At 35.0% G+C, this 21,043-nt stretch overlaps 1 protein-coding gene across 4 annotated transcripts in view; it reads right to left on the reverse strand.

Moving 5' to 3' along the window:
• The window catches only part of TTC6 (tetratricopeptide repeat domain 6), an 86,551-nt gene that overhangs the window by 13,080 nt on the left and 52,428 nt on the right, over nt 1–21,043 (reverse strand). For 3 of the 4 annotated variants that reach the window (XM_087874597.1, XM_034418050.3, XM_087874602.1), the window contains 13 exons: nt 18,247–18,383; nt 15,661–15,830; nt 14,724–14,844; nt 14,008–14,158; nt 12,638–12,720; nt 10,531–10,607; nt 9,719–9,879; nt 5,874–6,008; nt 3,635–3,784; nt 2,002–2,142; nt 1,384–1,497; nt 925–1,044; nt 207–280 (listed from right to left, as the gene is read on the reverse strand). In XM_087874597.1, the coding sequence (XP_087730723.1) occupies nt 207–280; nt 925–1,044; nt 1,384–1,497; nt 2,002–2,142; nt 3,635–3,784; nt 5,874–6,008; nt 9,719–9,879; nt 10,531–10,607; nt 12,638–12,720; nt 14,008–14,158; nt 14,724–14,844; nt 15,661–15,830; nt 18,247–18,383 (1,634 nt within the window). Of the gene's footprint in view, nt 1–206; nt 281–924; nt 1,045–1,383; nt 1,498–1,556; nt 1,783–2,001; nt 2,143–3,634; nt 3,785–5,873; nt 6,009–9,718; nt 9,880–10,530; nt 10,608–12,637; nt 12,721–14,007; nt 14,159–14,723; nt 14,845–15,660; nt 15,831–18,246; nt 18,384–21,043 lie in introns of those variants that run through there. The other variant, XM_087874606.1, reaches the window with a different exon arrangement.

The raw sequence follows: 21,043 nt of genomic DNA on the forward strand, positions 1-21,043 counted from the left end.
ACTGAATTATGCCACATGGTTTTTAGAAATGCTTATTCTATTTCAGAATTGGGGAGTAAGGCATTTGGCTGTTGTTCCAAAAAATAAAATGCCTTGGGTCACCACTGTTGCCTTCCTTTCTCCACATCTGCTACATAGAAATCCTCCATAACACAAGAGAATCAAACACATGTTCCTAAATCTTACGCAGCAGTGTTTAAGATTACCTGTGATAGCAAAGTCCAATAGCATTCAAAAATCCTGCGTTTTTTTGTTCAGTTATTGCCACTTCTGCAAAGTCCTAGAAACCCAGAAAGACACTTTCGTTAAAAAGTGTTACATTAAATATACTGGTTTTCAGAAGTTTAGCCATACTGTTTTTCAGCAAAAACAATAAAATTGATAGCCATCTATGTAGAGTAACCTATACTCTAAAAGCCACTACTGAATAGGTGAGGAAAAAAATGTTAATTTCTTCAAGTAATGATTGCTTTCCTTTTTTTCCTTTTCATTATCTAACTTTTATATTGTGAGCATCCTTAAGATGTAATATGTGAGATACAGTAATATACCTCACAGAGTACAAATCAAGTAATATATACAAAATGGATATTACACATGTGATTTTCTAGTAAATGCATGCACCTACAGGGTCTAAAATTTAACAATAATATCCATTCAATACATTTTGGACAAATTAATTTTAAACATTGATGATAATAGAAGAATTGCATATTTCTTTATTGCAAATTAACTATTTGTTAATAAATTCCTTTGTTATTGTTAGCTACATTTCTAAATGTATATGAACAGTTTAACCATGTCTGTACGCAGTATTGTTTTGTTTCTTTTATCATTTTTCCTACTAGAGATTACAAAATATTTTTCAAACAAATCCAATCTACAATGTAGAAACAAACATATCTATAATATTAGGGAAAATACCTTTAGTGCATATTCATAGTGTTTTGTTTCTATAAAAATTAGAGCACGATTTTTCAGCACTTTCAAGACAATGTCCTTGCTTGGTTCAAGTTGAAGAACAGTCTTATAATCCATCAAACTCTAAAACAAATAAACAGAATCCACAAAGTCATCTGTGAATTGGTGAAATAAAAAGCATAGATAACTTTTGTAAAGTATGAAATTATTTCCTATTTCAAAAAAAAAAGCCAGAATCTTGAGCTGATTAAAATCTGTATTCCTTTCAATGTAATAATAACACTATTTGTGGAAAGAAAGAAAAAAGCAGTTGGAATAAGCCATAGAAGTTTGCACGAGTCAAACCCTGTCGCTAAATCTGCTATAAAATCTGGGCAGGACAGGAAAGCAGGTTTGGAAGTAGACATCCAGTACCAAAACAACTTAATAACAAACCACTGTTTAAGAAGAAACAAACCATACACATTCATAGTCCTTCAAATGTTGGAATGCAATTGCTCTGTTATAATATGCCAAAGTGCACATCTTATCCAATTGTATAGCTTTAGTTAAATCTTCAACAGCATGCTTGTAAGTCTATAAAAAATGACATAATAGTTAGTCATAGCATTATTATTTATTTTACATAGAATAAGGTACATATCTTTGTGAGGGCTGTGTACAAAACAGAAACAATGGGGGTGAACAAGGAAAAGGTGATGGGTTGTGCCCTCACTTCTCTTCTTTAGCACTTTTCTTTTCTTTTCTCAAAATCTTCAGGTGACGTACAGCAGATCCAAGCAGTCTACTTACCCACAGCTCTGATTTTTCCAGCACTTGCCTTTCTCTACCTTCTCTTGGTGTGTATGCATGCTTTTCCATCTAACAACCATCATTGTACAATACAGAAGTCAAGTTTTGTTAAAACTAATTTCATTATTGGTCTATGAATCAAGATTTTGCATTCTTGTGAAAGTGATTAAGATTACACAGCTACTAAGCAGCTCTGATGTTCAAATATTCTTCTGTACTCATAAGACAACTGCAAAGCCTTCACTTATATATCCCAAATTAAGACACTAGTAATGTAAGAATATTTACCCTGTTGTAAAATTTCAGTACTCCTCTGTAAAGATACCCTCTCACACTACGTCGCTCAATTTTGAGGGCTTCAGTGCAATTCATTATTGCTTTCGAGTATCTTCCTTTGCTACCGTAGTAAGCAGCACGACTTAAGTAAGCCTTAACAGAAAAAAACAACAAACTCACTGCAGAACACAAAAGGGAGGAAATGTCGAGACTTCAATGTTGTCTTACATAGGTTTGAAGCTTCAAATATTTATAAATAGGAATAAAACATTCTCTCTCTCTCTCCCTCCCTCCCTCCCTCCCTCCCTCTCTCTCTCTCTCTCTCTCTCTCTCTCTCTCTCTCTCTCTGACACACACACACCCTGAAGACTTTCTCTTTCCCCTTAAATTATGTATTACTTCCAATAAGACTGCTAACTGGAATACAAAAATGTCAAAGCCTACATATAATTATCATTTGTATGCTATCTCTTAATCCATAATAAATACATTACAGGCACTTCTCTCTTGTTCTGAAAGATGGGTCTTTGCCCCTAAATCCCAGAAGAGTCTTCTGACTCTCCATATATCAAGTCTTCATACATCTGCTAGTGTAGATATGCACATTGGTAAAAAAAAAAAATCAATGATAGTTAACAAGGCAGATTCCAAGCATATTTTCCATGAATTGCTTTAATCCTTAGGAATATACAGGATGTACCACTGATCCCAATTTACATTTGATGCCAATTTTTCAAGCAAGCCAGCAAGCAAATTATCATGATAGTTACAAATGGTATATCATGTTACTTGAATATCTAGTTGGGAACAGACAACAGTGAATTTAGGCAAGTGTAGCCTTGTCCTTGGTCATACATGCTTATTTCCAATTTGCTTCTATATCTGCAAATTATAGAGGACAGCAATAGCCTGTTCCTAATTTTTGTATAACCTTCCCTGTTGTGCCTTATTTTGCACATCATATCTGTAATTATAATGGTTATTCTATTGTGTACCCTAAGTAAACTGTTGTGTACTAATGTTCGCTGATTTGGGATCTGGAATTTCACATGCATACAGTATATAAGGAAGAGGGCTTGCATCATGGATCTGTATGTGTCACTTTGCCTGTTTAAAACCCCTTAGTGGATATCTTGACTTTTTTGCCTCCCATTGTGGACATCTTGACAGCATTTAAACAAATGTATTTAGCATTCGAAGTTTAGCTATGTATACAAAAAGAAATGATCTGAATTCTGAACCAAATTAATTGATGCCTGCCCCACTTAATAGATCAGGTGAAGAATCAATTCCACAGGAAGGCCATGACTATTTTTTTTAAGAGTGGCTACAATTAAAAAAATCTTGCAAGTTTGATTGTGCCCCCCTCCCTTCATATAACTTTGTAAATTAAGTTGTCTATCTGAGTCTCTTCTGCGTATTTTCCGTTTGTCCTTGATGTGTTTCATAACATATCCTGCCTATCTTGTCAAGACCATCTTACTCTCAACAGTTGAGCTGGATTTCCAAAAAATTAAATGTTCCATTTTTAGTCAATTAATAAACAGCAAGATTGTTTCAGGTGTATTTTTAAGCCTTTATTTTTAAAACTTTATTATTAAAGATTATTTTTAAATCTTCAGAAATACAAAATCATCTTTCTTACCTGAAAATGCCTTGGTATAATAGCAAGTGTTTTGTTAAAATCTAAGATGCATTTAGCTTGTTGGAGCTGCATTCTACAAAGCCCTCGCTGGTAAAATGCATCTGCATATCGTGGATAAAGTCTGACAGCAGAAGTAAAAGCATCGCAGGCCTAAAATGATTCAACATTAGGTTTAATTGAATCATGCTTCTACAAAATAAATAAAATACGAAAATGTAGAGAAAATTTCCTCTGTTTTTCATATTTCATTTTTATTTCAGTTGTAAAAAACAAATTGGTATTTTAGTTCCAATGCCAATTTTTTAAAAAAAAAATCTTCTGAGAAAACTTAAAAGTATTTTAAAACTGTGATATTATATAAAAAATAATCAATATAACAATGTAAATTTATTACTATAATAATGTATATTACTGTTTGAGTAATATACATTGAGTTGAGAATATATATAGTCCTCACTTAACAACCATCATAAATGCATGCAAGTTGAAATGCGACTGAATGGTTAGGACATGATCATGCTGTGGTGGTTGTAAGTTCAAGAACTGGTCATAAAGCTACTTTTTCAATCCTGTTGTAAGTTCAAACAGTCATTAACTGAGGACTACCCAGAGATATCTAAATAATATAAATGTGTGTTGTGTGTGTGTATATAAAAGAAAAACACTTAAATAAGTGACTTATTGACTTTTTGCAAAATATGTATATCTGTATATCAAAGTCAAATTAAAGATAAATAAAGAAAGGAATAGTTACTGAACTACTAAGATTACATGATTTTCTCTTTCTTTTCCAAATTGAGATTTACATAGCTCATAAACAATTAATTGAATCTAGACTTTATAGAATCAGATTTTTCTGGTCTTGCCTCTCTATTGATATAAAGCTATTACAAAGACTGATAATTGACAATTGATATATTTTATTAAAGCAACTTTAAAATTGAGATTGTAGACGTTCTTCCATGAGTATGTAGGAAGAAATTTTAATTCAGGATTAATTTTATTCCTGCATTGCCTTCTGACATTCCTTTCAATTATTAATATGACTTGCAAGTAAGGAAATCAGAAGAAGCTATGTTACAAACAAAGACAATACAATGTTGTGAAGATTGCATGCTTAACCTCTTTCAACCTAATAATTGACAGGCATATTGAACTTCATAAAGAATAGCAAACAAGACAATTCCTTTAAAGATACAGAGTTTTCCTAAACACACAAATGAAGCACCTATAATTAGCCCATAACCATACACCAAGGGAAAGATCTGTACATTCACAAAGTTAGATCTCCCTACTAGGGCTACATGTCTACCAAAACAAATGCTTTAAAGAGCACATTCACCCAACACTTCACAAAAGATCGCCTTTCCTATAAATATTACCAGCCTCAGCACCCCAAATTGTAGCTACCTCAAGTAGCTCTATGCTATCAGATAAAATAGCTTTCTTTTTAGGGAGCTTGCCCAGTGTATTTCTTTAATTGAATGTTCTTCAATGTTCATTCAATGTCCAGAATGATCTTCTAACAAATAGATAATCACCTAACAGGTTTTTTTCTATAAAATTGGAATATATAAGAAACAAATAAAAGGAATATATAATCATTGTCTCTCACACACAATCAAGCAGATAATCTTTGAAAGGAGATTTGAGAGGAAGTAACAGTGCCAAACTGTGATCCTTTTTTAATAAAATAATAATAATAATGCTGACCTTTCCAGACACGATGCTTAAAGTAACAAATAAACGAATATGCTTAAGGTAGCAAATAATAATGAAGATCTTCTGAAATATGCTGAACTAAAAATCAATGATATATTGTATAATATTTAATAGGAAGTAATAATAGTAACCATGTAGTAAATTAAGAGTAGTATAGCAATTAAATTCTACTCAGGGACAAAACTAAGTTTAAATTGCCAGATCAAAAGCTGGCTTCAAGAGAAGGAAATCTGCCAACTGAAGCAAATTGACAAAAGTGGGGTTAAGTGAGTTTTTTCCAAATCTGAAAAACATCCTTTAAAACACTCCTTCCTTGGTTCATTAGACATTAGAGCAAATAGTGGGAATATCATGTTTGAAAAAACAGTTCTTTAGCCAGCCTGATCTTACTACTTCATGCTGTTAATGATCATAATTGCCAGTTTGTAAATATAGGTAGGGGATTAATTGGACGCCCATGCAATTCTTGGAATGTTCTGATTTTTATTTTGAGCCAGGTTAAAGTCAAAATGCATACCTCTATTAGAAAAACTTGCTCCATGTAGCACTCGCCCATTAAAAAATATAATTCTGCAGCCTCAAAGGTATTAGGAAGATATTTTTCAATGCCACCTAGCAGCACCAAACCTTCATTAAAACTGGAAAGAGCATCCTGTAAAAAAAAGGTAGCATATAGTTAACTGATAGTGCCACCAGCCAAATGGCATTGTCCAGAGCTATACCATTAATCTTTTTTTGCTAGGATGTAAGACAGGAAAAAGCAGCATATGACAAAGAGATTGCAAACAGAAGCCAACATCATTAACAGGATTCCCCAAAGGGGTTAGTATCAATCCCAAAGTGTTGATGGGACTAAGCACCCATGGCGTTGATAGACGGCTGAGCATCAATGGGAGGTCAGTAAATATCTAGGCTTTATAGGTGGTCAATAAATGATGGAAGGTCAGTTCAAATCCATTTATCTTTGGGGTCTCTGTACAGCTCCATGCAAGTCCCTAGTCCTGAAAGTGACAGGGCTAGCAGCGAGTAACCCAGAGTTGGAGTAACCCAAGGCTCCATGCAAGTCCCTAGTCCTGAAAGTGACAGGGCTAGCAGCAAGTAACCCAGAGTAACCCAGCCACCAGCAAGAGTCACCTTGAATGATCTCTATCAGCTGGCCTCATTTATCCATTTGTTTTGTGTTGTGTGTCTGTGTGCCTTCCATTCTCCCCCTTGTCTCTCTCATAGCCTCTCTCCTGGGAAAGATACATGTACATATAGTATTCCTGTTCACCTCCCTTACAGAGCATATTTCCAATCTCCTCATTTTCCAATCAAGCATCAGTGCCCTTGTTGATGCTCAGGTGATGCATCCTTCCCATTAATGAGGCCAACAGTTTCAGTAATAAAGGTATATTAAATCTTATATTTCTATACTTTAAATATTACCTATTTTTATGAAGTCATTATTGTTGTTATTGTTTGTAGTACTATTAGTTAAAGTAGTATTTATTAAATAATTTTCATATAATAAATGTTTGGGAATCTATAGATTGTCTGAAACTTCATGGAGGGGTTGATGAACTGAAGAATTGGGGACCCTTGCTTTTAACCAAATACTTGGGATATCTATTGGGCCAACTTTGTACAGTCAGTCCTCAACTTAAGACCAAAATTGAGCCCAACATTTCTGTTGCTAAGCAAGACATTTGTTACGCGAGTTTTGCCCCATTTTATGATCCTTCTTGCCACATTTGTTAAGTGAATCACTGCAATTGTTAAGTTAGTAACACAATTGTTAAGTGAATCTGGATACTCCATTGACTGCTTGTCAGAAGGTTGCAAAAGGTGATCACATGACCCTGGGATACCACAAGCATCATAGCAATAGCAATAGCATTTAGACTTATATACTGCATTACAGTGCTTTACTGCCCTCTCTAAGCGCTTTACAGAGTCAGCATATTGCCCCCAACAATTTGAGTCCTCATTTTACCCACCTCAGAAGGATGGAAGGATGGTGAACCTTGAGCCTGGTGAGATTTGAACTGCCAAATTGCAGTCAGCAGAAGTAGCCTGCAGTATTGCACTCTAACCATTGTGCCACCATGGCTCATAAAGATGAATCAGTTGCCAAACATCTGAATTTTGATCATGTGACCATGGGGATGCTGCAATAGTTGTAAGTGTGAAAAATGGTCATAAGTCACTTTTTCAGTGCTGTTGTATCTTTGAATGGTCACTAAATGAATTGTTGTAAATTGAGGATTATCTATACTCCTACAGTTGGCTTATGGTCCATCATATAAGATTTAATTATCCTTGGTCTTCCAAATTACTCTGGCCTCTTTCAACAAAAATAATGGCTATAAATATATATATTATGAATAGCAGAAGCCCAAAGTTAGCTCCTTGCCAATGGCCTGTTAGGTTTCTTGCCTCTTTGCTTGTTGCATCATTTCAGATCCCAATACAGAAGATAAATATGGTATACCATGTAACATGTTCATCACTGAAGAGCAATGGGGCACATATATTGTACAAAATGTTAACAAACAATATTGTTCGAATCATCCTCAGGTCGGCTAACAACCATTTGAAATTACAACAGGGTCAGAACAGATGTTTTATGGGCCATAAAGCATTTCTGGCCATTGTAAAATGTTGTGCCACCCCTCCCCCCATATTGACATAATGCATTTTGGGCACCTGACAATTGGCCTGCCTTTACAACTAGTTATAGTGCTCCACAGTCACCTGACTGTGGTTTGCAATTTTTTTACCAGTTTTCAGGCAAAAGTGCTCATACAGAAGAAGGAATTCACACTTAGGTATTTACTTGATGGTCATGGATTTGCCTAATGAGCAACACAAAAAATGTCATAAAATCAGATCCATTGGGAGGAGGGATTCCTCGACTTACAACAATAACAACTTACACTGGAAATTTGGATCCAATTGTGGCCATAAGTTGAGGACTGTCTATAACTCAAATAGTATGTGAAATTTTAATTTCACTTGAGAGACCTTTTTGTAAAACTAGAATGCGATTAGTATAAAATGCTCCTTGAACGTTCTGCTAGATATAAGTTGCCTTATTGTATGTACATTTTACACTCCCTCATGCTCAGTTATAGGAAAAATTATGGCTTTCGTATTAATTTTCCCAAAGTCAGAATGTCCCAGTTCCCATAGAACTTAGTGAGCTATCTCTAGAACACAAGGGTAGCATACAAATTTTATAGTTGAAAAAATGTTCAGTGAAATGGAGCTTTCCAAACTTACAAAGTCATATGTCAGAATTTATAAAGATGATTTATTAGAGAAAGGGTAGAAATAGAAGGTACCAAATCATATCCAAGAAAACAAAAATATAACTTTGGATAAAATCAAAAACCTAATTACATTTTAGACTCTAGGAATATTTCTTTGAAAAAAAAGTGAATGTTGATGCAGAACATTTCTGATTGCCTGATTTGCACAGTTCAAAGAAAGTATGGACTGAATTTTGTCCAAGCCGGATACTGGAGTTGGCATGTTCTAAATCCAAGCTCAAGTTCAAGCTATGCCATTTGGTGGGACTTAGAAAATATGCTTCTTGTTGTGACACCTGCCCAGTGGAAGAGTTTGGCCCCAAATGAATATTATGATCTATTGACCTTTGGTAAGATTCTGAAGACCTGACTGCTATTTGGGCATTGGGCTAAAGTGCTAAATGAGCCCATCTATATAGTATATTGGTTGCTGTCTTCAGCTGCCATCTGTGCTGCTATTTCAATCTGTGTTGTGGGTTTGTATGATTGTTTTTCATTTATTTTTACATTTCCCATACTTACTTTGAGTTAGGCAGCCATGCAAGTTGAAGAAATAAATAAATAAATGTATCAGGAGAGGAAGATAAATGTTTCTTTCCCTTTTCCTGTGACTTCTCACATAGCCAAAGGTGAAATACCACCATGGCTGCAGCAAAAAAAAAGAAGAATAAGAAACTAGCAGAAGGCGATTTAAAGGGGGAATTTTTCTTTTGCTTGGATAGAGTTTGTACATACATCCTTGACTATTCACAGCAACAGAGGAAGAAGGACGGGATAGGTGATTACTTATGTTCCAATAGAGATGATGGGCTCAATTTTTAAACATAATATATAATGAAACCAGAAACTACTCAACAAAAGGGATGTCAGCTTAATTAATAAAGTGCTCTGTGTTACCATCAAAACAGAAAAATAAAATATTTGGAAATAGATAATTAGAGCTGCAGAAAGAAGCAAATATTAATCAAATCCCATTTTAACGAACAGTATTTCTACAACACTCATTCTTTAGGGGTTTGCCTTTTTAAAAGATTTTTGAAAAACTCATGAACATGACTGTTTTCTTAACCTTGAATTTTTTGGCTTTCATCTGGATTTTTCCAAGTAGACAATATATAGCAGGCTCAGGTTGGTTTTTCGTGGCTGCAATTGCACATTCAATAGCCTTGTTATAGTTTTGACAAAACGACTGCACAAGTGCTTCTTGAACAAGTGAACATCCAAGAGATCCTGTAGGAGATTTAAATAATAATAAATACAATAGTCATAGACCAAGTTATTATTACTACAGACTTTGGTATACAGACAATGGAAAGAAAGAGTGTTGGCCTTCATTGAGAAATTATCAAAACAAAAAAGTATGGCATATCAATTATAACACTAACACTATCTTGTATTTTACATAGTATTGTTAAATTGTAAATGATGGATAGAATTTTAAATTGAGTTAATTTTAAATTGATTTTAAATTGGGTTATTTTAACTTACGGCCAATAATATTTAATTATTTTAAATTGTTTTTAAATTTTGTATGTATTGTTTTTTATTCTGGCTGTTCACCGCCCTGAGTCCTATTCTGGAGAAGGGCGGTATAGAAATTTAAATAATAAATAAATAAATAATAAATAAATAAGAATCCAGAGAGCCACAGAACTTGAAGTATGTGTTGTTTATATAGCTGGCCATGGTATCTCAAAAAATTATTATCAATTAAGTGGATCTAGTAAGTCATGGCTGACTGAGGAATTCTGGGAGTTGAAGTCCACAAGTCTTAAAGGTGCCAGGTCTAGAGACTCCTGTACTATACAAAAACAAAAGCAAAAAAACAAACAAACATGCTGAATCTAACCAAAATTGCACAGTACTTTGAAAGAGCTGTACCTTTGTCCATTTCTGCCACTTGGTGTATACAGAAACTTGCAAGTTGAAAATGCTTCATTTGTAGTAAATACTGTCCCCTGTAATAAAATATTTCAACAAATTCCTCACTATATTTGTGAACATATTAAATATATATATTAATATTAGACATTCCAAAATTCAAGTATTCTATTTAATTCATTATTGGTTTTAGTGGGAAGCCTACAGTTTTAAAAAACTAAATCCCAGGCGCTCACCACATTTTTTTCAAGTCCTAACACAAAAGGAGGAAGATTCTATGCTAACCCTATGATCATGGACAGTTATAGCGACATGAAGGCTAGCTGTATCCCTTTCTCCCAGTGGAACTCCTCTATAGAAATAAGAAAACATTTTTAGTATTTCCGAAATTCATTTAAATCACCTTTATGGTATGAAATGCTCTATTAAATATAATTACAAAAAAAACCCAAAACATTCACCTTTTTCCCGAGTCAGACATTTAATGACACATCAAAAATAGTTCATTTACTTAAGATATTTTTTTTTACTTTTTCAGAAGTGGCATATCAATTTAATAAATACTTAATTAATTCTATTGATTTTAATGATCAAATTTAATTTGTTTTTAGCTTACACAGAAATTTATTTACCCAAATTAATTTTTGTCAAACTTTATTTTTTCCCAATTTATACACCCTAAGAACTATTCAACTATACAATTATTATAGTCAACTATTGTGACTGCACAGAGTTTTAGACTCCATTTCAAAGAGATGCTGTCAGACCTGGAGGCCATCTTTTCTTTTGGATCTTCAGGGTTGCCACAATTAGTGCTGTGAGAAAGTGGGAGGGGGGTTGTATTGAGTTGGTAGAGTTATTTAGTCCTAACAACATTCTTTTTTCTTCTTTTTTTAAACATTTTTAAACATTTTTTTACTTTTTTTAAAAAAAAATTAAATAATTTTTTACTGATTTTATTAACATACATAAATCATAATATATAATATATAACAATATACACAATACAAACAATCAACAAGTGCTCCCCCACCCCTCGGGATCATTCCTGCTTCCAAAATCTTAAAGCTTCTTCTGGTGGTGGTATCCCCCTTCCTCCCAAAAACACATATATTAGGAACTGTTTCCAGATTCCATTGAATTCATTTACTTTCATTATGCCCCTCCTTACTTTAATATTACAAATCAGTTTATCATTTATGACAATATCCCATACTTCCTTATACCATTCTTCCAAACAATAATCACCTCGTATCTTCCAGTTCCTAGAAATCATTAACCTTTTTTCTGAGAGTCAAGGACGTTCAGCCTGCACTTGGAGTGGCGTGACTGGGAGACATTTCCAGTTGGGACAGTGGATTGATTGGACAATGTGATGGACATGTGGGTACAGGGGAAGGGACTTTGACTTTCTTTTGGGTGGGGAAAACCTGGGAGCTTTCAGATTCAGGTTTTCCTAGATGTGCCAATATGACATCTCCAATAAAATGGATTTTTGAGGAATTGATTGCCTCAGAGTCTTACTTGGTTGGGGGTGTTACTTAGAACCCTGACAGATGCTTCATGAAATATAAATGCAGATCTTCTCTACAATTCTTTAAAGAAGCTGGGAACACTACCAGCTCCAAACAGCAGTTACATAATCCCAACAAATGTTATAGCTTCTTTAAAGAACTGCACAACAGGTATTGATTTCATGCTCTATCCACTCCAAAACTTCTCATCTAAAAAACACTTAACTTAAATAGCATTCTTAATTCATTATTAATATTTCTATGGCACATAATTATTGAGCACTTTTCTAAGGAGATAATCACTTTTTGAAGACCTACAATCTGTTCATTGACCCTGTAATGTTTGAGCTCCAATCAGGAAACTGCATAAAGATGAGAAAGATGTGAGAGGCAACCTGGTTTTCCATCTTTTGCCTTTGCTATCATACACTGAAAATGTATTTTTATACTGCAAATGAAAAAAAAATCTTGAATTTAAGATTTAATAATATACATTACTACAATTATATGGACATTTAAAAGTGAGAAAAAAAATTAAGCAAGGTGCTCGAGAAATTTGCATTATTTGCATTATTATCACGATAAGTGCTTACCTTGTTAAGAATAAATGTGGTAAGTTGGGATGGAGATGAATGGCTCTATTTATGTCTTTAACTGAATTCTTTAAATCATGAACCTGTTGTTTTTTTTTTAAAAAAAGACATTTTTATTTCTGTCATGGATGCTGAGACATTAAGTGGGACATGAAGTATATTCTGTTTAAAAACAAGTATTTTTTCCTTTTTCAACATTTAGGATCAAACTAGATCACACACACCCTCCTTTTCTTTAGTACTTTCCAGTCAGTCTTGACTCCTGGCAATTGCCTAAACTAGTCCCTGCAGGTTTTTTGGCAATGTTGTAAAAGTCATTAGCCATTGCCTCCTTCCTAGGGCTGAGAGAGAATGGCTGGCCCAAGATCACTCAACTGGTTTCATGCCTAAAGTGGGATTGGATTTCACACTTCCCCTTTCTAATCTTCAGAACTACACTAAACTGGCTTTCTTCAAACTAGATTAAATTTTAAAATCCCTCTTCCCTAAAACTGTGACTGTTCAGTTTCCCATTTTCCCTTAGTATGTAGTTGATTATACCACTGATCTGATACTGCAATACATACAGAATGTATTTTCAAGAAGAGGTTAGTAAAACAGAATATTATCACAAAACCTGGATTACTATGAAGATGGCACAATATTTGAATAATGATGCACAGAGGAGAAAAGAAAAGGTAGAGGATCTAATTTGGATAAGGGCCCACTTTATAGAACAAGTTCCTCAGTTAGGGATGGAGAAAATATTGGCTTGGATTACTTGCAGATACATCATCAGCATCATTGCCTAATAACAAAAATGCCCTTCTCCTCCCTCTCTAGGAAATAGTCTTCTCCAATTATTATTCCTTCTTAATTCTATTTTTGTTTGAACATAATATGTTCATATCAATCTTTTTTGTCAATGGTGTTGGAAATCTTTAGTCAAATTATAAGTTCAGTGTAACCAGGAGGTAGCAATAAAGTTGGCAAAATGAGGAAACTAGTGCAAACTCATAGTGGTTTGCCACAAGAAGCAAGACAATAACTTGGATGCTAGAATTCTGGTCCTCAGGTTTGCAATTAGACAAAGACCAACAGAGAAAGCATAGGCAAACTAGGAGAAATTGTTAAAGAGATCATGGAATATAATTATTGAATAATATTTGGACTCTGTAATAGAAATTGAATGCAGCTGCCTATCTTTTTATGAGAAAACTGAAGGCCTGTTCCATTTCAGTTATATAATTTTAAAACTAGATGAGTTCATAAACAATTCAGAAAGACAAAAACCCTGAATCAAACATCTCTCATTATTCCATGGTAAACAAGCAGACAAATGGCTGTTTTGGAATAAATATTCATAATTCTTAAATACGTAAAATAGATACCTTTTGGTAAGCTTGTGCTCTGCACAAATAAGGTCTAACATCTAATGGATCAACCCGAATGGCTTCAGTGAACCGTAGAATAGCATCAAAATACTGATCCGAATGCAACATCATAATCAATCCAATGTTTATATAAGGTGTTGTAAGACTCCTAATACAAAGACAAAATTGTATAAATATTACATTTTGCAGCAAGTCATTTCATAGAATTTACTGTCTTCAAGCACAGATATGTAAGTTTTACAAAAAGTGTTTATGTCACAAAACCAATGTTACCTCCTTTCATTTTCACCCTTATTCCTGAAGAACAAGAAAAACATTGTGTCTGCTATTGTAAAAAATAAATTTATAGTCAAAGGAGTTTTATTGGAGATAAAACCAACATAACACCATTTGCAATAGAAAATGGCAAAATTTCCTGGGTTAGGCATGTACCTGATAAAATAGAAAAGAATACTAGACTAATTTTATGAGGTTACCATAACAATATTCCTGTAATTTCAAGAATTATAAGTGATACTATATTAGAGGATACTACCTCCTTCTGCACTCCTAAATTTGTAGAAAAAAACTAATGTTTCTGATGGCTGTTTGTGAAAGATATTTAGTGCATTAAATTATTGTGGCATATGTTGTTTTTGCAACTAGTTTGTATGACTAAATGCTACATTAAAAAGTAAGTAATTAAGAAAAGGGAGCAAGCCAGTAAAAAATACCTGTCCAAAGCAATTGCATTTTCAAAATCACAGATAGCCAGGGGCCACTGTTTCAATTCTGCATACAAGATGCCACGATGAAGGTAAGCACCAATATTGTCAAAACTGTGATTGAGAAGGACTGGAAGAGAAGAAGAAGAATATCCTAAATTTTCACCTGTTAAATGTACCTTTAAATTCAGCTTTGTGTGACTATTAGAAAGGTAAAAGAAACCGTCACAGATTTGTAAAAAATGAAATATCCTGAAATACCTGAATGATCGCCACTATGGCAGCAAACTAGGTTTTGGCTTTGTATAAACCAATTTTTCTTGGATATGTTCATGTAAGATAGTTATGTTTGGGGAAAACTGAATTATCAGCTTTTATGTGTGTGGCTTCAAGTAAAGGTTGACTCCTGCCCATTGTCTGGACAAGTCCTTGTGGTTTTCTTAGCAAGATTTCAGAAGTGGTTTCCAGTTGCCTGCTTTGATGGTTTACCATTACCTCTAGGACTGAGAGAGAGAGAGAGAGAGAGACTGGACCAAATCATGCAGCTGGCTTTGTGCCTTAGGCTGAACTAGAACTCACCAAATTGGCCCTCATATCAACGGTTAAAACATCATATTAACTGGCTCTCATATGAAAGTGTATACCAATTCAGTATATATTTCAGACAAACTGCATAAAAAATGATACATGTTAGTATTACTTTCATTTAAATAAATAATATATGGGATCATGTAAAGAAACAGGCAACTATTACGAATAATTAGATAGACAAGATATAGATAATTAGGAGTTCTGTAATTTCAGTTCAGAATTGCATATAAAAGCAAAAATATATTTTTCAAAATGCATACAATATTTTTCTCACAATTATAGAAAACAAATTCATTGAAACATTTTTTTTTCATAAATGCAATTCATATTTTCATGAAAATTAAAGTACTAATACCAGAAACACTTAAGTCCTGTAGAGACTGTTTCGGATCAATTTTCCTCAAAATGCAACCTCTGTAATAGAATGCAATCCAGTTACAGGGATTCAAATGAATTGCAGCAGCTAAATCTTCAGCTGCATTTTTATATTGCTCTTGCTTAATGTATATTCTTGCTCTGTAGGTTCTAGAAAGAAAGTTGCATCATTATTTCCAAGTCATTATACTTACAACTTTAAAAAGACAGCAGTATTTTAACAAGTATCTGATCTGACAAAACAATTATGTATTTCTGCAAGAATTAAATTGTTAAATATATAAATTATATTGTTTATAAATTTATATTTATATTTAGTTATATTTTTAATTAAATATAACTTTTATATATTTTTATTTGTTATATGTATTTGTTAAATTCATTTGCCACCTATCTGGCCGTGAGGTTACTCTAGGCGGCTTACAACAATAAAAAGGAAGAAATGAAAAGAGTGTAAATAGAACAGGAATACAATAATAGAACAATAAAATAAACAATGAAAAAGAACATGAGAATATCTCAATATTATAACAAAAAGATGGATAGATGGAGAACAGAGAGCAAGGAGAATAGGTGGAGTTTGCTATCAATCCAGCAACCAGTGTGGAATTTCCCCATCTGGTCCCCAGGCCACCTGGCACAGCCAGGTCTTCAGGCTCTTGCAGAATGATAGAAAGGTGGGAAGGTAAGATATAACCTAAAAAGCTAGAAGGAACATTTTCACCCAAATGCTTCTTATATAATTAAGGTATAAAAGAAACAACAGCTGTCCCAGTCACTTCCATGAAAGAAATAAAATACATTCATCAAGAATAAAAAGATACAACACTTAGTGATAGTCAAGGTTACTAATGAGATATCAAATCGTACTAGGAATATACTTATAGTTAAAATAAAATAAATAAATAAATAAATAATTTTATTTCTATACCGCCCTTCTCCCGAAGGACTCAGGGCGGTGTACAGCCTATTTAAAAACACAAAAAACACGACAACAATTTAAAATTTAAAATCATTAAATAATTAGGCTCCAATTAAAATCCCAGAAATTTAAAATACCCCAATTTAAAACGTTATGTTAATAGCCCTGCCTGGCGGAACAACAGGGTCTTCAGAGCGCAGCGAAACACCCGGAGGTCGGAAATCTTTCGTATTTCGGGGGGCAGTTCATTCCACAGGGCTGGGGCTCCCACAGAGAAGGCCCTCCCCCTGGGTGTCGCCAGCCGACATAACTTGGCTGATGGCACCCGGAGGAGACCCTCTCTGTGGGAGCGGACTGGTCGGTGGGAGGCTATTGGTGGCAGAAGTCGGTCTCGGAGGTACCCGGGTCCTATGCCATGGAGCGCTTTAAAGGTGGTAACCAACACCTTGAATCGCACCCGGAAGACCCGAAATACACACACACACACACACACACACACACACACACACACACACACAATATGAAATATACTTGTGTGTCCAATGACTGCTGATATAGCTTATACTGATATTTCATATTTCCAAGTCACCAGATAAGTTTAACTTTACAATAATAAGTAATTGTCGGCTCAAACTTTCATTCAAGACATTCTAAAATTTGCCATTCCCATACTCACATGCTCCACAAAATCCTCCTTATTTCATCCACACCTCACCCAAAAACATAGGAAGATCTTTACCATTCAATTTTTATCTGCCCTTTACAGTCCATTGTATTTTTCTTAATAGGCTACTACCATGCCTATTCCATATTCTCATTTGGGAATTGTTAACTTATTTCAAATACTTCAGCAAAGGCATTATTTCTGTTTCACAGAAATTACCAGAAATGGTAAATTTCCTTAGCAAATTACTTAGTAGTGCCATGTTTAGGGGTTGCTAAATTAAGTTTCAACTGTTTTCAGGCTTCTATCTTGTTAAGAATACCTTCATTTTCCTTAAATCAAAGACTTACGAAGTAGTTAGATTATTTTTCCCTCAATTAGGAGTATTCCCAAGGGCTTCTTTTAATGACCAGGAGGAATATTCAATAGATCTTCTTAAGGGTTCATTTTGTAACACAGCTCCTACTCCATTGAATAAAGTAGTACAGGACAAGATTAATTTATTTTGGGAGTCAAAATAGATGAAAAATTCAGAGGATTGAAATAGAATCTTAGATGATTGAGAAGCTTTCTCTGAACTTTCTCATCTCATTTACTTATTTATTTTTCATTAAGAGAGGATGCAAGCTTAGGCAGGGATTTATTAGTAATCCAACATCTTCAATGAAGTCCACAATACTAATTGAGGTTTCTATATATGTTCATAGCTTTAAAAATAGTGAAACGTATCTGCCACAAAATAAACTTCATCTTTGTTTTATATCATTTATACAGGATATAGTGTAAGCCCTTCACTAACCTGCTAGTCAAATAAAAATGTCTTTAAACCTAGTTTACAGGTTCTTAAGCTTGCAGAGATGAAGAGGATGGAGTTAATTGTAGATGCTTACAAATAATGAAATAGGACATTGTATTAGATATCTGTAGATTAGTTTAGAAATAGACTACAATATTTCAAATAAAATACAATTTGTCCTTACCTTGCCTCTGCATGTTTTGGATCTTTTTTAATCACAGTTGTAAAATCATGCATAGCTACATTCCAATTTAATTTGTTGAAATAATATACTCCATGTTTCATACGTGCATCAATTCTTTGGGGATCATAGTAAAGGCACTACATTGATTTTAAAAATACATACAACGCTTGATAAAGTTTAACCTTATTTTAATATTCATCAGAATTCTAAACAATGCAAATAACAGTCATTTTAAAAGGTAATAAATCATTGGATCAGCTTCTAAGTTTTTGATTTGTTTTCTGCCTGAAATAGCAGAGGCGTTGATACTGTTCATATTTTCTTGCCAGCAAATCCCTGTGTGTATTGGGACTTTTTACTTCTGAACATAAACACATAAAATTGCATTATAACAATATTGCAATGCTGACATTTACAGTGCTTTTGAATAATTTACTTTGTTCAGAATATAACAAGTTTGGATAAGCTCCGGCCTCAGCAGTTGCCTGCAGGTGCCGAACTACCCCTTGTGGTCTCCAGCAGGTGATGGCAGCCTATTGATCATTTGATTGTTCAGCAGCTGAGGAACGCTATTGCAAGAACACTCCAAAGCCAATTGATCAAGGAGCTACTTGGGAGAATAGGGAAGAGACTGCCGAGTTCTTGAAAGTTACTAGAAGAAAAGTGGAAGCTACAGTGCTTCCCTCACCACCAGAGGTACCCTCAACTAGCTTTTCACTATCATATAGGAATAGGAACCCAGCCATCTAAAGCAGGTTTGCTAATATGAAGGAAGCTTCATTGCTTCCTCTTTTGTTGTAGGAAAACTGATAAAAGTGGATGGAGGCCTGGGTTTTAGTCATCGGGGTGTGGGTGAATGGCTTCATCTGCCTGTGCAGCTCCTCCCCCAATCTATACATACAGTTATGTGCAAAAGTAAGTACATCCTCTTTGAGTTTTATGTTTCTACGTATCAGAACATAGTAAAAATCTTCTGGTCCTTAGCAGTTCTTAAAAGGAGGTATGATGAACAACAATACATGGCTTCCCCATTTTGGCTTACTTTTTGCAAAAGAAATGATGACACCGTGTAATATATGTCATGAATTGTTTATCTGAGGTGGCATTTACCGACTTTTAAGAACTGCTAAAGACCAGATGATTTTTATAATGTTCTGATACATAAAACCAAATAAGTCAAAGAGGGCATACTTACTTTTGCACATGACTGTACCTGGATGGAGCTCTCAGGGTTTCATATACCAAGGTTTCCCAAAGTGGTTCATGTTGACCCCCAAAAGATTGATACAACTATTATTATTGTTGCTGTTGTTATTTGTAATATTATTAGAGTAGTATTTATTATTTTCATATAATCAATGTTTCGGGATTAAGGAACAATCTGAAACCAATTCTTTATCCATTTGTTTTCTTTATTAAATTTTTAAAACTTGCAGACATAGACACACTGAAAATTATCCAGCTTTGGTTTTGTTTAGAATCATAGAAACCCAATGGCAGAAAAAGACCCAGTGGTCCATTGAGTTGGCCTTTGAATTTTTTGTTTGTTTTAGTATTCATTTTAATTTATTTGTTATTTTTAATTATTTTTATTTTATTACTATTGTAATTTTATAACTATTTATTTATTTCTACTGTTTTCTTTAAACAGCAGACCACCATGCTTTAATACAAATTACTGTATTTTCCGGCGTATAAGACGACTGGGCGTATAAGACGACCCCCTACTTTTCCTGTTAAAATATAGGGTTTGGGCTATACTCGCCGTATAAGACTACCCTTCTTCCAATGCACACCAAATAAAAATTAAAAAACATCAGATTTGATTTCAATATGGTAATTTTAATTCAAATGCTTATGACATGCAGGTACTTAGCAGGAAAACTGTCACTTATAAACATAAGGCTGTTTGTCATCAAACATGTAAACATAAAACAGTGCAATTGGATTAAACTTTTGCTAATTCACTCTAAAGCTGAAAGGAAGGATAAGACAATAAACCCATGGGAACTGCCATGCTGTTTGTTTTCTATGTTGTCGGCGCTCCCGTCGCGTCATCAGTCAGCGCCAGCAACTCAGATTCCGGAAGCTGTGCCGATCTAGTCAAGGCTGCATGCTGCTGAATGCTGGTGGGGCTCGCCATCAGTGGGGGTTCATCAGCAGCATGCAGCCTTGACTAGATCGGCACTGCTTCCCGAATCTGAGTTGCTGGCGCTGATTGATGACGCGACGGGAGCGCCGACAACATTGAGGGGAAGCTGTGCCCCTTCTTACTTCTACGTCCCTTTTCTCCCACAGGCGCTGCTGGGAGTTGTAGTCTAAATGCAATGTTAGGGATGGGCAGGATTGCCAATGAAACTGTACTCCTTCCCCACGAGGTATTGCTCTGCATTTCCCCACTCTTCCAGGCTCGCAGGTGAAGGGTGGGAGTTCGCAGCGCACTTTCCTGGCTTGGTGCTGATCCAGACGGCTGCAGAAGGAACTGGGCACCGGCTGTCATGTCTTTTCTGCTGTGCGGGATTCGGCACCTGGGCGCCCGGGGTTTAAGCCTCCGGGCCAGCCCGCACTGCTCCAGGATGTTCGCTTCGGGCTCCTTGGAATTGCCGCCGGGCGGTTCTTCCCATTGGGGCGATGGTGGGTGGCAGCGATCGGCGTTCGTTTGGACTGCGGGAGCCACGGTGGTGCTGGCCGGACTGGGTCTGGTGCGGCGGACAGAGATGAAGGAGTAGCCTCGGCGGCGGCAGCAACAACAGCAGCAATTACAACCGGAAAAGCCATGGGGAAAGGAGGACGAGGA

The sequence above is a fragment of the Pantherophis guttatus genome, chromosome 1 (genome assembly GCF_059756535.1).
Source record: "Pantherophis guttatus breed Tessera chromosome 1, ASM5975653v1, whole genome shotgun sequence".
NCBI classification, from domain to species: domain Eukaryota; kingdom Metazoa; phylum Chordata; class Lepidosauria; order Squamata; family Colubridae; genus Pantherophis; species Pantherophis guttatus.